At 45.5% G+C, this 14,060-nt stretch overlaps 6 protein-coding genes across 6 annotated transcripts; 1 reads left to right on the top strand and 5 right to left on the bottom strand.

The window, feature by feature from the left end:
- Window positions 1–539: 539 nt before the first annotated feature.
- On the bottom strand, window positions 540–1,483 carry H6S33_007543 (uncharacterized protein; the record flags this gene model as incomplete). Its single annotated transcript, XM_044838903.1, has 6 exons — window positions 540–709; window positions 764–828; window positions 913–1,039; window positions 1,096–1,254; window positions 1,330–1,410; window positions 1,462–1,483. The coding sequence occupies 6 exons, from the start codon at window positions 1,481–1,483 to the stop codon at window positions 540–542; spliced, it is 624 nt and encodes a 207-aa protein (XP_044689079.1).
- An 808-nt stretch (window positions 1,484–2,291) lies between these two features.
- On the bottom strand, window positions 2,292–3,137 carry H6S33_007542 (uncharacterized protein; the record flags this gene model as incomplete). The annotated part of the gene is made up of 3 exons (XM_044838902.1): window positions 2,292–2,750; window positions 2,803–2,885; window positions 2,948–3,137. 3 exons carry the CDS (start codon window positions 3,135–3,137, stop codon window positions 2,292–2,294), a joined length of 732 nt encoding a protein of 243 aa, XP_044689078.1.
- A 1,141-nt stretch (window positions 3,138–4,278) lies between these two features.
- H6S33_007541 (uncharacterized protein) lies at window positions 4,279–5,610 on the bottom strand (the record flags this gene model as incomplete). Its single annotated transcript, XM_044838901.1, has 1 exon — window positions 4,279–5,610. The coding sequence occupies one exon, from the start codon at window positions 5,608–5,610 to the stop codon at window positions 4,279–4,281; it is 1,332 nt and encodes a 443-aa protein (XP_044689077.1).
- Window positions 5,611–8,375: 2,765 nt separating this feature from the next.
- H6S33_007540 (uncharacterized protein) lies at window positions 8,376–9,503 on the bottom strand (the record flags this gene model as incomplete). Its single annotated transcript, XM_044838900.1, has 5 exons — window positions 8,376–8,504; window positions 8,578–8,691; window positions 8,749–9,091; window positions 9,148–9,200; window positions 9,255–9,503. 5 exons carry the CDS (start codon window positions 9,501–9,503, stop codon window positions 8,376–8,378), a joined length of 888 nt encoding a protein of 295 aa, XP_044689076.1.
- Window positions 9,504–10,212: 709 nt separating this feature from the next.
- On the top strand, window positions 10,213–11,981 carry H6S33_007539 (uncharacterized protein; the record flags this gene model as incomplete). Its single annotated transcript, XM_044838899.1, has 6 exons — window positions 10,213–10,625; window positions 10,689–11,023; window positions 11,077–11,283; window positions 11,352–11,470; window positions 11,523–11,691; window positions 11,773–11,981. 6 exons carry the CDS (start codon window positions 10,213–10,215, stop codon window positions 11,979–11,981), a joined length of 1,452 nt encoding a protein of 483 aa, XP_044689075.1.
- A 283-nt stretch (window positions 11,982–12,264) lies between these two features.
- On the bottom strand, window positions 12,265–13,005 carry H6S33_007538 (uncharacterized protein; the record flags this gene model as incomplete). The annotated part of the gene is made up of 2 exons (XM_044838898.1): window positions 12,265–12,719; window positions 12,783–13,005. 2 exons carry the CDS (start codon window positions 13,003–13,005, stop codon window positions 12,265–12,267), a joined length of 678 nt encoding a protein of 225 aa, XP_044689074.1.
- Window positions 13,006–14,060: the final 1,055 nt, after the last annotated feature.

Here is a 14,060-nt window from a genome sequence, read left to right as displayed (position 1 = left end):
TTGTGGGAGTACTGGGAGGATCGAAACGGCGCAATTGGGGGAACTTCTTGGTAGTCATGTCTACCATTTACCCAATAAGTTACATGAGATGAGTAGAAACATGTTTTATATTTTCTGCATGTCCTCATCAATTCCAATCCAAAGGGTTTTCTACAGTTTTCCAAATTCGAGAAGATAAAGTAATCAATCAATCAATTCAAAGTCGAGAATGAAATGTGGGTTGACAAGTTCATTTTCAATCATGGATAATCACTCGCGCACCTTGGTGGTCCGGTATTTTTGTAAATCGAGAATATCGGTACTAATAACATTAAACACTCAAAACGGGGTAGACTATTCAATTCCATAGCCTTAAATTCAAGGTTTTGTGGATTCCGAAGTCGTATCTGGGGCTTAAGTGGATTAAGCGTACATAAATCCTTCATCTCCATGATCAACACCTCTAGTCAGGTTTGGTTATGGAGCTTATTAGTATATTAATAGACCCTCGTTATCCAGCCCCCCATCGGCTATTTATAACCGAGTTAACCTTGACTTCATTAGCGCTCTGAAGTAGGCGTCTCGGCCATTTGAGGTGATCCAAAAAGTGGTGTGCGGTTTCTTTTGGCGTTCAATAGCCGTAAAAGCTCGGCATGATCTTTGGTTATAGCCATGGGTCTAAGGTCAAAGAAATAAGAAAGCATATAAAAGGTGTAGGTGTAAGCACACGCTATTTTGTAAGCTTTACATCCATCATATATGAACACGAAGGGTGGGAACAAACCCCATTCGGTACATGTAGCGGCGGTGTACCATTTCCCTAATGTGAATCCGGCCAAAAGAATGGTCCTATAATTAAAATCACCAGGTTAGCACAACTCCTCAGAAAGACATCGGCCTTTAGAATTAATGTATGCATGGTTAATAACTCACAATGTAACCTCAATGGCGATTAGCACAATCTTCACGAATGAGATGACCCTAAGTATCTCGAAATCCTCATAATGCCTTCCGACATGGCAATACTCGTGCACCGTAGAGGATGCTGACAAGATAACGCCTATACGTTAATGTTAACCACTTTGCACAAATTATACAGAAGGCTTAGATGAATACCCATCATAAATAACATCAAGAAGATGATGTGTAAAGTGCGGTGACGCGCCAGGTCAAAAATCGATAGGAGTATCAAGCCCACTGAACCCGCTATACCAGATAAAATTGACATGATATCGAAGAGCTTTTCTAGTTTTCCCACCGAAGCATAGTTGCGGCCTACGATTATAGGTTAGGTTCATATATACTAGCACCTCATCCAAACGGACGTTGAATTGATGTGTAAAATCATACGGACTGAAAATAACGACACCGAAAACATAGCGGCGGTAACTGAACATCCCACAATGAAGAAAGGTTTCATGACATTAGACCCTACACCCATAATCAGAAAAGTTTTCAATTCGTTGAAATCGGTAGAAATACCGATATCTGAGATATAAGCCATGTGCTGATTTGCGTTCATGTGACTGTATCTAGGCTGACGTTGTGAAACCCAGATGATCATCATAGACCAGAGCATAGCTACAACAGTAAGCTTTGTTTACTTTGAACCCGTATAAGAATCTGCTCTATTCACTCACAAAACCAAACAGCTGCGCCAATCAGAGGAAATATCGAAAAGGGAGATCCTCGATATCTTTTTCTGGGTTTTTCCTCATTATAGCATGAATCGGGATTTGTAGATCTCGGCATCGTGCGGGTACGGTAAATACTGGCGTTTTATCAGTCAATTCGAAAGTGGCCGAGAATGTGAATAAGGAGTTTAGAGGTTTGTGGCCGTTGTAATGGTCCTGGGTACATGTAGTGTATATTTCCGAGCTTCACAGAGTCCACGTGGTTCCATGGTATCAAAGTACATGTAAACGTCGACTCACCTTTGCGACTTGATTTTCTGTTTGCAAGGTATGTGTGTATGCATGCAGGATTTCCATTGACATGTTGGTATCTCTTTGTTCTTTTTGGTATTCGGAGTTATCTGAAAAAACTTGTTTCCCTGTCTTGTGTAAATATTTATGCAAAATCTATCTAGTGAATAGCCAAGAGCATCACTGACTATCGCCACATCAAGATTACATCATTTAAAAGAAAAAGCGAACCCTAAAGACTAAGGAAGACTCCTCAGAGAGTATTATATACATGTGGTTTCCACAAGTTATAAGTAACCCGCACGACAACCTTCAGAGTTATTAAAAATCTTTAACAATATTATCCTATATCCTATCTTACAAAAAGAAATCACTTTGGATCACAGGTCAGTCATCATCTTCATCGCTGTCATATGCAACTAAGCCCATTAATCCTCCAACTACAGGCGGTTTGGCAGCTTGCTTAGGTTCTGTCAGTGGTACTTCTTTGTTGACCGGCGGGGACACTGCTTTGGTCTGCTTAAGCTCCTCTTGATTGGCCTCCTTGGCGTCTGGCTTCTCATCCTCATTGGGGGATTCCTTCTTTTCCACCTTTGCCGCTGTAGTGGAGCTTGTCTTTCTCACTTTCACACCCAGGCCCAACTTCCCCCCTTTGCCGCCCTCCTCCTTCTTCCTCCGCTTTCGGCCCGTAGTTCCCCAGCTTGTAAGCTCAGCAGTGCCTTCTGCTTCTGGCGCTGCGCCCGTCTGCTCGATCTCGGACTGCTGCTGCCGGAACGCGTCTAGTTGCGCTTCAAGCTCCTGCTTTCTCGCCTCCTCAGCTCGGCGCTCACCGCTTAATATTGAGTCCTACAATGGTAGTTAGATTCCACACTTCGAAGAGTTGAAGGAGGGTAAATACCAGGTATTCAACATCGTCCTCGTCCAGTGGTTTAAACTGATTTTTAAACTTCAGCTTCTCCTCGAACTCCTCCTGTTTCTTCGCTACAAGCTCCTAGCATCAACAATTGCGCCCAATTAACTTCATTCTCCCGGGCAAGACCTACCTTTATTAGCCTGTAGGATCGCAAATAGACTTCTCTCTTCTTGCGGTTCCTCGTCTCGCGGCCTATGGGCCTCCTCAACCTTTGCCTTTGCTGCAGCCCATGCGTCGTTTGACAGCGCTGGAGCGGCGGCGCTCTCAGCGGTGGTCTCGTCAAGGTTGGAGGTGCCCGCAGATACGAAGCCGGACGACATGGTGAGGGCGAAATTGGGAGTTCGTGGAATCTCGACGCGTTGCGGAATGACGTTGGGTTTGGGTGCTTAGTCATAGGCGCGCAGGATCCCAAGCTACTTTTTCCGTTAGTCAGGCACGACGGAAGTTGTTAAGATCTCCCCTACGAGCTTATTACTACAAGGTTAGGGTTAAAGTCAACTTGTTGATTGAAACTCGACTATGTAGATTCATTATACGGCGATAACTGTTCCTGCAGTCTTTGAAAGCTGATTTTATTCGGTTTTGTCTCCGCTTTCTAACCCACCCAACCATAAGTGTCAAACTACTCAAGATTCTGGCTATGTAGCTGATCGAAGATATTCTTTGATCGATCTTACCAAGATCATTGCTCACATCGTTTTGGTTAATTTAAGTTCCTCGGTTATACACACTGGGCCCATGGAATCTTCTGGAAAGATTTTTTGATGATTATTTATCTACGTGGTGAGGGCACTTCTAATTCGGGTATCTTCGAAACCATGCTTCGCCCAGGATCGAGAGCGAAAAGTCGAGTGATTTTGCGTGATTCCCACCTACAAAACTCCCGCTAACGATTCTGGGTCAACCATTCGCATTTAATGCATGAATCACCAGAAGCGCCCACACCTGATTCTGATTCACAAGCATCTCGGCACCCCCGGCAATTATAAAAACCTCACATGGCAAATATCATATAACTACAGAGCGGAGGGGAACAATATCGGGGTTTTCTTCCTTTTTTTTTCATCATTTCTTTCGCCTTTTAATTCCAGATATGCGCAGTAAAAAGTACAGAAAAACAGGTGCTAAATGAGTTAAGGTATTTAGAAAAATAGAAAAAAGGAAGAGAAATACACCAACCGCCACCCCAGCCTTTCGTGCCTATTCTTGCCAACTGCATATGCATGGTATGGTATGAAAAAACTCAATCAGGGAACAGGAAAAAAACACGAGTGGACAAGCTAAAATAACTAGATCAGGGTTTCAAATCCTCTCAAAGCGACCGGCATAGATAAGAATGCAGGTTCTTCCTCCTCCTCGTTGCTTCCTCAAATATCCTCCAATATGTCCTTCAAGGAACCTAGCCAGTCCTTCTGAATGTTCACCAAGGCCGCCACATAAAAATACCCTACTAGGAACCGACTATTCCTTTCCAACTCCAACCCTATCTATTGGTGGGGTCAAGGGCTCATATCCACCAATTTTCAACCTTCCCATCGTCGGTGTGATTGAGTTCAGTCCCGTCGGCGTATTGTCTTTGGAGCCACCTACAGATACCGATGGAGACAGACTCGTATCAATAGACACAACCTGATTCAGTCTAGACGTTGGCTGTTTCCCCACTGCTTCTCCGCGAAACATGCTAAACGGGCTAACGGACATCTCAGGACTACGCGGGGAAAGCGGAAGTGCAAAGAGATCGTCCTCCTCCTCCTGGGCGATGGCTGTCGTTCGGAGGTGATTTGCGGAAGACGCGCTTTGGTAAACAGTGCCGCCTGGAGAGACAGTGGTTGAGAGCTTAAGCGGCGCTTTTGATCCAGAGTTCGTGTTGATGTTGAGTCCGAGTCCAGTGTCGTTGGACGGGCCGGGTTCTTCCTCGGCGATATGCTTGTTCAGGAACGTCTCCCGTACCCAGATCATCTCCTCGCCAACCATCCACCCTTCTCGTCTGACTGCCTCTTCATCCATCCCCCCACCTTCCACACCAACCTTGAGGCTTCCAGTACCAACCCCACGCGCACCTTCTAATTCGAGCTCTCGAGCTATCTCTTCAAGTGTAGCAAGATCATCCATTCTTGCCTCAGCCCATGCGGTATGGAGATTTCTCTTACCGCCGCTCTGGTAATCGGTTCGCGATGGAGTGGGGACAGTTGCCAGAGTAAGGGGAGTGCCCCACGTGGGGACGAAGAGTACATGAATGGCGTCAGGTATGAGCGCATTACCGGTGAGCAAGAAATGTACCGTAGCTCTCTTGGACTCTGGATCTGGGATAATCTGGGTCGGCGCTTGAACGATTGGCCTGGATGAAAAGAACCCAACCAAATCCTCTGTTTCCTCAAAATCATCTAATCCATTTTCAAACGCGAGTAATTTTGCTGTTGATAAGGGTGCTCCATTGGTGTAGTCCGGCGCAGGCTGGTAAACAGGCTCTGGAATTTCGTGAACGGGAGTTCCTCCACCTGGGGTGTTGGTCCCTCGTTGAAGTGCGAAGTAGGTGCCCTTTTCACTCTTAGCGGACCGGAGATCCTCGCCATCGCTGGCATACATGTTATCCCACTCAATGACCCATTCGCCGTTCAAGCCTGTAGTATCTACAGTGGTCACATCCCATGCCACGGAAAGGACCTTAGTGCCCGTCGACTCATTTCTGCCTCGGCCGAGTATTACCTCGACGGTAACTTTTGGCTCGGAAATCTTGATGGTGGGCGCTATGTTCTCGATGGTGCTATCATTCTGGGATTCTGTGGATGCCATGGTTGAGTTTTGGAGATATTCGCAGATTGATAGGGAGGGGAGGTTGCGGTTTTATATCGATTATGAACTCGTAGCTCGGGGTGTTGCACAGATCTGGTGACCGAGATAGATTGCCAACTGCCAGCCTTACCACTTGTCTGGATTAACCTCCTCTGGATTAGCAAATCCTTTTACGGCACGGCTATCTAATGGACTCTGGGGTAAGCTCATAGCTAGTGGACTAACGAAAGCTGTTCACAGAGAGCCCGATGCTCAAGTGCGGGGAGGGGGCTCGGAATAAGGGAACACAACACACCTTTTGTGAGGAGGGGCAATTTGATGCACGTCTCTCCAGCTATCTCTGATTCCTTCGATTCAACGTATATTTATTTTCCGAAGCTATCGCGTGGACTCGGGGAGAATGTATGTTTATCGGCACACAGCTTCGTCTCTTGGTATCCTGCAGTGCAGAACGATCACGAGAAGGAAGAGGCAGAAAATTTTTATGACACACGGTTCGTTTGTTCGACACCCAACGTTTGCTCGTGGTTCGACAGGCAGAGGCGGAGTTTGCTCGTCCTGGGCCCCTGCTAAAAATAGCCGCCCGCCAGGCACCACACACCTTGAAAAACCCTTCGGCAGGGAACTCGAAAGAAACAAAATTCCCCTCATTCGAACTTCCAACAACCCCAGACAAGCTCGGCGCGGCACGCACAGGGGACAGGTCACATCTGGCCAATCATATATCACCGAGGCACTGAGAGATCGACCGGATCATCACCACGCCATGGAGGTTTCGGACAATCAATTTTCGGTGTCAACTGCTGCCCTGGGGAAAGCTGAATTTGGAGGACGGGGCAGCAAAATGTGGTTGCCCCTTTTTTGATGTTAATTTTCGAGGACATGTCGTACGTAACCTTCTCCCAGAGGAGTTGGCCGGTTGTTTTCCGGTTCACGGTCCAGTCCGAAACCACAGGGCTGAGGCTCTGCGGCTCTGAGATCCTGCCGGCGCTAGGATTTCGGCCCCGTCGTGGTAGCAATAAATACAAACGCAGGGTCCCGCAATTAGCATAACCTCGTCTAATCATGTTTTTCTGCATGCTCTACTGGCAAAGAAAAAAGAATATCGCCGGAAATTAGACACTTTGTATCCTTGCATGTTCTCGAAGAATCGCCGCATGTTTTGGAGGGCAGCAATATTCTATAGGACATTCCTGGCCGGATTCTGAAAAAGTGCGAAGACATTTACGTGATGAGCACAGTTTCTAAGTTTTCAGTGAGCTCTGTATGACAAGATAATTAACACAAACATCAATTCCTGGTAAGTGGGGCGACTTTTGACAAAGACAATAACTCATAAGATTAAAGCCTAGGTAACCCCCGGTTCAGCTTATTGGGGATTCGATGACGGCTCGGCAATGGCGAGGTCGAGGTGCACTTGTTATAAAGGTTCATCTGAAGAGACAGGTCTGTCCCGACAAGCACAGGAGGACACAGAACACTTGATGCTGCAATAACTGAAGCTGGATATCCCATGAAAGAAGAGTGCATTGACTAGGCCATGCTGCTATACCCCTGGGGTTATAGTTACGATGCTCATCAAAACTAAAATCACGCCTGTAAGTTCACTGATGTTTCACACGAACACATATAGGCAGATTAAGCCTGCGTATCCGCATACATATAGGCTGCACTTTATAACCAGAAATTTTATTCCACGTTGCTATCAGGAAATTATATAAGTTACGGCATTATTTATCCTGTCGAAACGAAGCTTTAGAGTTGTTAGAAAGCCTGCGTGCTTAGTCATGCATGATTTTAGGCATATATAGAGTTTTTCATTTTTACGTTTTTACTACATATTTCTTCATGATATTCATTTAAATTACAGAAATTATCCTATCGAGTCTGGTGGTACAAGTTCTACATATGAACCTTTTACTTGCAGCCGCTGCATTCCTTTACTTTTTCCCAGTGCACCAAATGCCCACGGCATGTCCACATCCATGCTGTGTACGCTATTGCGCTGATCACAACACATGCGTTTCCCGCAGCTGCCACGTACTTAAATTGTTCTGGTGAGCTCCATATGGCAGTAAGGACCCATTGGATCAACTCAAAAGTATTAATAAAAGCCATCTCTACGCCCGAAAACTCCCCTATATTTGTCGCGGGTATGCGTGTTTGGACGAGTGTTTGTGAAACAAGGTCATAAGTCCATAGTCCAAGGCGGGAAAATGCAAGAAATACGAAGAGCGAGCTCATGAGAAGGGAGCTTGGACGGTCATCTGAATCCACCGGGATGTAAAAAAGAACTACTGTTACCGGAATCTGATGAAAGATCCAGTGGTTAGTAGAGCTTTTGAGACGACGCTTCGGGAAAGGACCATAATACCAAATTTATAACCATCCACCACAATCCCCAAAGCCCTGTTCTCTCCACTGCTGCTGCTTCACTGGCTGCCGGCTGTGTTGTTCCATTCCCCCTCCTTGATCTCCATGCGGCAGCTTTCTCCATGAATTTGACACTCCATGGCATCACTACGGTTGAAGAGACCTCAAGAAGGGTACTTCCAGTTCTAGCTACGGTTATGACTGATAAGGTAAAACCGGCATTGAGAAGGTAGGTGATCATCGAAGCTGAGAACGATAGGACAGAAACGTAAAGAAGGCCGAGTGATAATGATGCTATAGAAAAAACGGTCAAAACTCCTCTCTTCTGTAAACAGGGGGATGTTAAAGGAGGAGGTTCTCACGAATCCATATCTCGCTCCTGAAGAATAGATTTAGGCTTTGTCTCCATCTCTCCAGTTTGAACATATTACCGCTTCCATCTCCCGTTTGCCTGGCATTGAGAACTTTTGGCGCTTGAAGTCTTTCACACCCCCTCCATACACGCCTAGCAGCAAACCACTCTATGCCCATCGACAAAAAGTTTATACCGGCAGTTATTAGGATAGTAACCCGCATGCTAGATGTCCAAAGCACGATCGCGGACATAAATATCGGCGACAGAAGTTTGCAGATAAGATCTATCCGTCGCATTACAGCATTCAATTCTGGAAGTGACGGCTTTGAGGTACCAGTAGCCAACCTCGGGACCTGATCCAGCACCATGGTTAGCGAGCAACAAGAGTGGGCGTTGAAGGAGAAACATACCCAATCCCTTTCCATCACAATCATATTTCCTACAGCACTAAGCCGTTCCCCAATTCCCAAGATCATCACCACAGCCATAATTGCGGCTTTTGCCAGCCAATTTCCATCGAGAATTCCAGCTTGGCCGCCTTTACGGGATGCAGGTACGGGCATAACCGAAAATAGCCCGCCACCCAAAAATTCTTCCCCGACAATAAAAAACCATCCAAGACATGCAAATACGACACATATACGTTGTAAGAATATGGTTATGCGCAAAGTTTGTAGCCGAGAAGGATGTGTATCGCACCATCGACCCACCGAGGCGGACAATGCTAGGGTTGCGATAGTTGTGATGATACCTCTAAGCCCCGAGTGTCAGACTTTGGAATTATCCCCAAGTGAAACGAAGAGTAAAACCTAATCGAAGAAGCCGTGAGTGTCTCAGGATATGCAGATGCCGTGAAGATAATCTGAACTCTATATGTTAGCTAAAATTACTAGAGAGTGGGAAGGTGGATTTTTACAGCAGCAAACTCGTATCCCCTTGCATTCCAAGTAGATAAGAAGTGAGATAGATAAAGACTCCATGATTGTCTTTTGGTCAAGACAACTTCATTTTCATGACTCTCTGTTTCTTGGGTATCGTTCGTGGATGAGTCTTCGTCTTCGTGTACGGCGAAATTGTTTGTCTCTCGTTCTAGTGGGAGTAATGGTTCGCCTTCTTCGTCCGAGAGCTGAAAGGTCGAGCTATCATCTGGATCATGAGAAGCCATAATTACGTGAGGCTATCATCTGCGGTCGCGCCCACCATAGGACGCCTGTGGTGACGTCCAAGGTTTTGTACCCCTAGGCTTGTTCTGGAACACCCCTGGCCAATCTTGCAGGGATGGCTCGGGTACCCGATTGGCCAAAGCTAAACCCCAAATTTATTTACTGGATCTCTGCAATCTGAGTGATTGGGCAATGTCTTCTCCAAACAATATGTTCACGTTTCACCCATTCGCGGCTTATTTCTCCTTTTTCCCGGGGCTCACAAATACCCATGCTATTCATAAACTCGTATACCGCCGACATCAATCTATGAGGATTCATTTGACATGAACTGTGCGTGTGCAATGATCCTACAAGATTCTTGATGTTGGAGTAACGCTCCAACGTTATTGGAAAACTCGTGGTGCAATATTCGGTACTCACTAGGATCCTATCACCGAGATCTTCAGCGAGCGGAAAAAACTCTCTCACGGGTCTCTGTTAAGAGCATCGAGTGATAGCAGGTGATCATCGCATTCATTCTATGTAACTGGAACAAGCGCTTTGGACTCTGCTAATAAAACAACACCAAAGTGGTCACAGGTTTTTCTCGTTTACTACAACATAGCGCAAGCATTTCTGATTTTTTTTTCTGATACGTATACCGTGCGCATTGCGCAATTGCCCATTCATTACTTAATTGCGAGGACAACTCCACTAGTCGGCACTCCTATGTTTGCACATTCCTCTCAGTGCGAGGCGGGACCTCCGCCAAATTTTCATGACTCTAAGACACTTTCATCAAGCAATTGGTCAGCAACTTCACAAAAGACCAAAAACAGAGGCTGCCCTATAGATCCCTGGTATTTCATGGAAATGATGAAGATCACAAACTGGTTTAAAAGTAGGGCCTCTTCGATTCGAAGCAGACGATCTAGCGTGGGAGCCTCAACGGTCCCTCCTGAACCGACACCGGTCCTAGATGTCCAAGTTCCTATACCCTTCCCAGAGGAAAAGATTCAAAGATATTGCAAAGGAGGATACCACCCAACAATTCTTGGAGACTTATTCCAGAAAAGATACAAAGTTGTCCGTAAGCTGGGGTACGGTCCAAATTCAACAGTATGGCTTGCTCTAGATGAAAAGTGAGGATTTATATCAGCTTCCCGAAAGATCTCTAGATTGAAAACCACTGCTAATAAATGTAGGATCGATCGCCATGTTGCCTTGAAAATATTTACTGCTACAAACTCGGACGGAATTGGTGAATCAAGAAGGCTAGAAACACTTAAATACATCAGAGAAGGTGATTTTAAGAGCCCAGGGCGTGGTGGAAATCTCGACTTATTTGCCATTTTTGCACTTCCAGGACCACATGGGATACATAGTTGCCTGGTGATGGAGCCAATGCATCAAAATCTCCTTGAATTCACAGCACGCACCGAGAATAGGATAATTCCTTTGGTCATAGTCAAGGAGATGACAAGACAACTGCTATCGGGACTGGATTATCTGCATAGATCTTGTGACATCACACACACTGGTACGTGAAGCCTGAATCAAGCACAAGATTTAGAGTCCTAATAAATATTGCAGATATCCAAGCCCGGAACATTCTAGTTTCAGTCAGCGTCGAAGACTTTGATTGCTTTATTCGCAAATTTCTAGAAAAGACCCCACCAAGATATTATGGCGATGAATACGGCGATCTACCAGGATATGCAGTTGCCTCAGAAAAGCTTCCAATACCGCTCCTTCCTCGACCAGACCTTTTCAAGTTCAAGTTTGCTGGCTTAGGCATGTGTAAGTTGTTACCTGTCCATTTAATGTGTGCTGGTTTCCTGAACATTAGCTGAGAATAGTCCTACCAGCCCAGTATGTAGACAAGACACTTCCTGAAATGATACAAGCTCCATTCTTCCGTGCTCCAGAAGTTATTATCGGAGCTCCATGGGGTCATAGTGCTGATATCTGGAATTTCGGGTGTATTGTAAGAGCCTCGTCAAGGATTATCTATTCACTAACTAATTTATACCTAAAAGATCTTCGAACTTCTACAAGGTAGAGTCATGTTTTGGGGGAAAGAAAATAAAGAGAAAGGAATAACACCTGAAGAGGATCATTTGGGCCAAATGATTCAATGCTTCGGAACATTTCCTCTCGAACTAATCGGTCAAGGGAAATACTCATATAAGTACTTTGATTGCTTTGGTTAGTATATCCTCGCCCCACGTCCTTCTTACCTCCCAATATATCTTGCAGTTTACCGGAGAATAAACTAACGCATTACAGGTGACTTAATACATGTCAAAAACCTAGCTATGCACCCTTTCCCATTGGAAAAGTCACTCAGTAGATGGAATCCTAGTCTCTCTAAGACGGACGTGGTGGGGTTTACACGTTTGGTTCGATCGATGATGAGATTGGATCCCAACGAGCGCAGGACCGCTCAATTGCTGCTGAGGGATCCTTGGCTTAATATTCAGGAAGAGATTGGGTAGATCAACCACTTAGCCATCCTATTATATTGCAGCATCTACCGAATCAATCATGATAATGTTTAATCTTCGACTTTATTCAGTTGCTTCGGTAGACTTTTTTAGGTTCACATCCCAGCCTTAATCATGTGCTCATGAAACAACTCTGCTCTGCGCCATACTCTTTCTTTGTTACTTGATATAGCAAACGCCCTTTTGAGATGCTTGGCAAGCTCACCCAGAGCCCGGAAACTGCGACTTAAACTACTAACTTCTATTGCTGCCTAAGTACACCCTTCATCACGACCTAAAATACCCTCAAATGCGCCCTCTCCTCCGGCATCCTAATCGGAAGCCTATGTGATAGTCTTGACCCTTCAAACCCACTCGACGGTCCAGTTTTTCTCGAAAACCCTTGCAGCACCTCAGAAGACCCATTCCCTTCAGCTCGTTCAGTTTTTATCGGAAACCTATGCGATAGTCTCGATGCTGCAGACCCACCCGACTGTCCAGTACTCTTAGCCGGAGCACTTTTCGGCACTCTTGATGTCGACCCAGCTCCGCCTGACCGCTCGGTTTTAGCAGGAAGGCTTTGTGGCATTCTTTGTGCTGTACCGCCTGATCGCTGATCTGTCTTGATCGTGAGACCATGTGGCCTCCTCGACGATGCAGCCCTACTACCTGCCTGCCCAGTGACAGCCAAAAGACCAGGCGGCAATCTCGATGACGCACTTTGGTCCGACCACCCAGCCCTTATAGAACCTACACAGATCATATCAGCAACCTCTTCCAATTTTACTTCTGGGGAAAAGAAGAAGAACATACAGGCACCACAGATCTCGCCGGGGTATTGGACAGTTTCAGAGTCGCAGGAAGGACAAAAGGAGCGGGGCTTGATCTGCTTGTTGGTGGTCTTTGCGTATTTGCAGCGTTGGCAGAGGAGGCGTACGTCGCGGACGGGGCTCTCGTGGCAGCTTTTGCAGACGAGGTAAGTTATTTTTTCGTGGCTGGCGCGGGGGGCGGATTCTTTGGAGGTCATGCAGCCCATTGTGGTGGTGGTGGTTGGGTTGGTTGGTGGGGGAATTAAGATTGGTGTTTGTAAGGTGGGATAGAGGTGAAGTGGGTGTTGGGAGGAAATATAAAGCGATTGGAGTGGATTGGGAATTATATGCAGCAGGAAATAATGAGCGTGTGTAATCCCGAAAGGAAAGAAATAAAACGAGTGAATCGAGGAAAGAACGAGTGTGTGCTAAGAAAGTAAAGTAAAATATGCTATAACAAACGTGAAGAAATCATACCATTCCGAGTCCCCTTCGGATTCCTTTAAATACAAGAGTATTCGAAATAATCTATCATTCAAGATCCAGCCGCAGCAAAAGAAAAGAGACATGATATCGGGCCTGAAACAACTGTCGAGTCGATTATAATAGTGCATCTTGAAAAGGCTTCATTGTAGTCTAAACACACGCCTTTATGCCTGCATTGCCAACTGTTTGCCGCGGAGGTAGAGTTCTCTTGAAAACCAGAACGGTACTTCGTGTAAGCGCTCCGACTCCGTAAAGCAGAGCCTGTTTTATCTATCAACTTGAATCTTACCCAGGAGGTGTCGGTGGTACATACATATACATGTACCTTATGTACTGGACTCCATACATATTTAGAACAAAAGAAGCTCCGGTTTAGGGCTGATAGAAGCATTGGAAATAGATGCTTGATCATGACGATGTTGGATGTGGAAGTACATGCACTAGGATAAAGTGTAATATGCGGGAGAACGCTTAAGTATCTTCAGCTACATGTAGCTAGGGCCATATATGGCTCTAGATCTTTTATATGAAGTGGCCTTGATATATTCCGGTATATATCCCTTCAGCTGTCGCGAAAATGCTGACCCACCAAAAAAAAAAAAAAGCAAATTTGGTGTGGCTTTACTAACAGATCCCGTTATCTCTCTTATCATATAATATATCTCTCATAAAAATCTAATTCCTCTGTTATAGGGGGGTCAGGATCGACAGCGTGAGGGATAGGTAAACGCTATGTACATGTACTTTGCCAGTGAAATCTACTGAAAATTGATATTCCCAACAAGGAATTATCTAC

The sequence above is a fragment of the Morchella sextelata genome (genome assembly GCF_020137385.1).
Source record: "Morchella sextelata strain SCLS chromosome Unknown scls_23, whole genome shotgun sequence".
Taxonomy (NCBI): Eukaryota; Fungi; Ascomycota; class Pezizomycetes; order Pezizales; family Morchellaceae; genus Morchella; species Morchella sextelata.
Note: the sequence above shows the minus strand (reverse complement) of the source record. Positions and strands in the feature narration are given on the sequence as shown.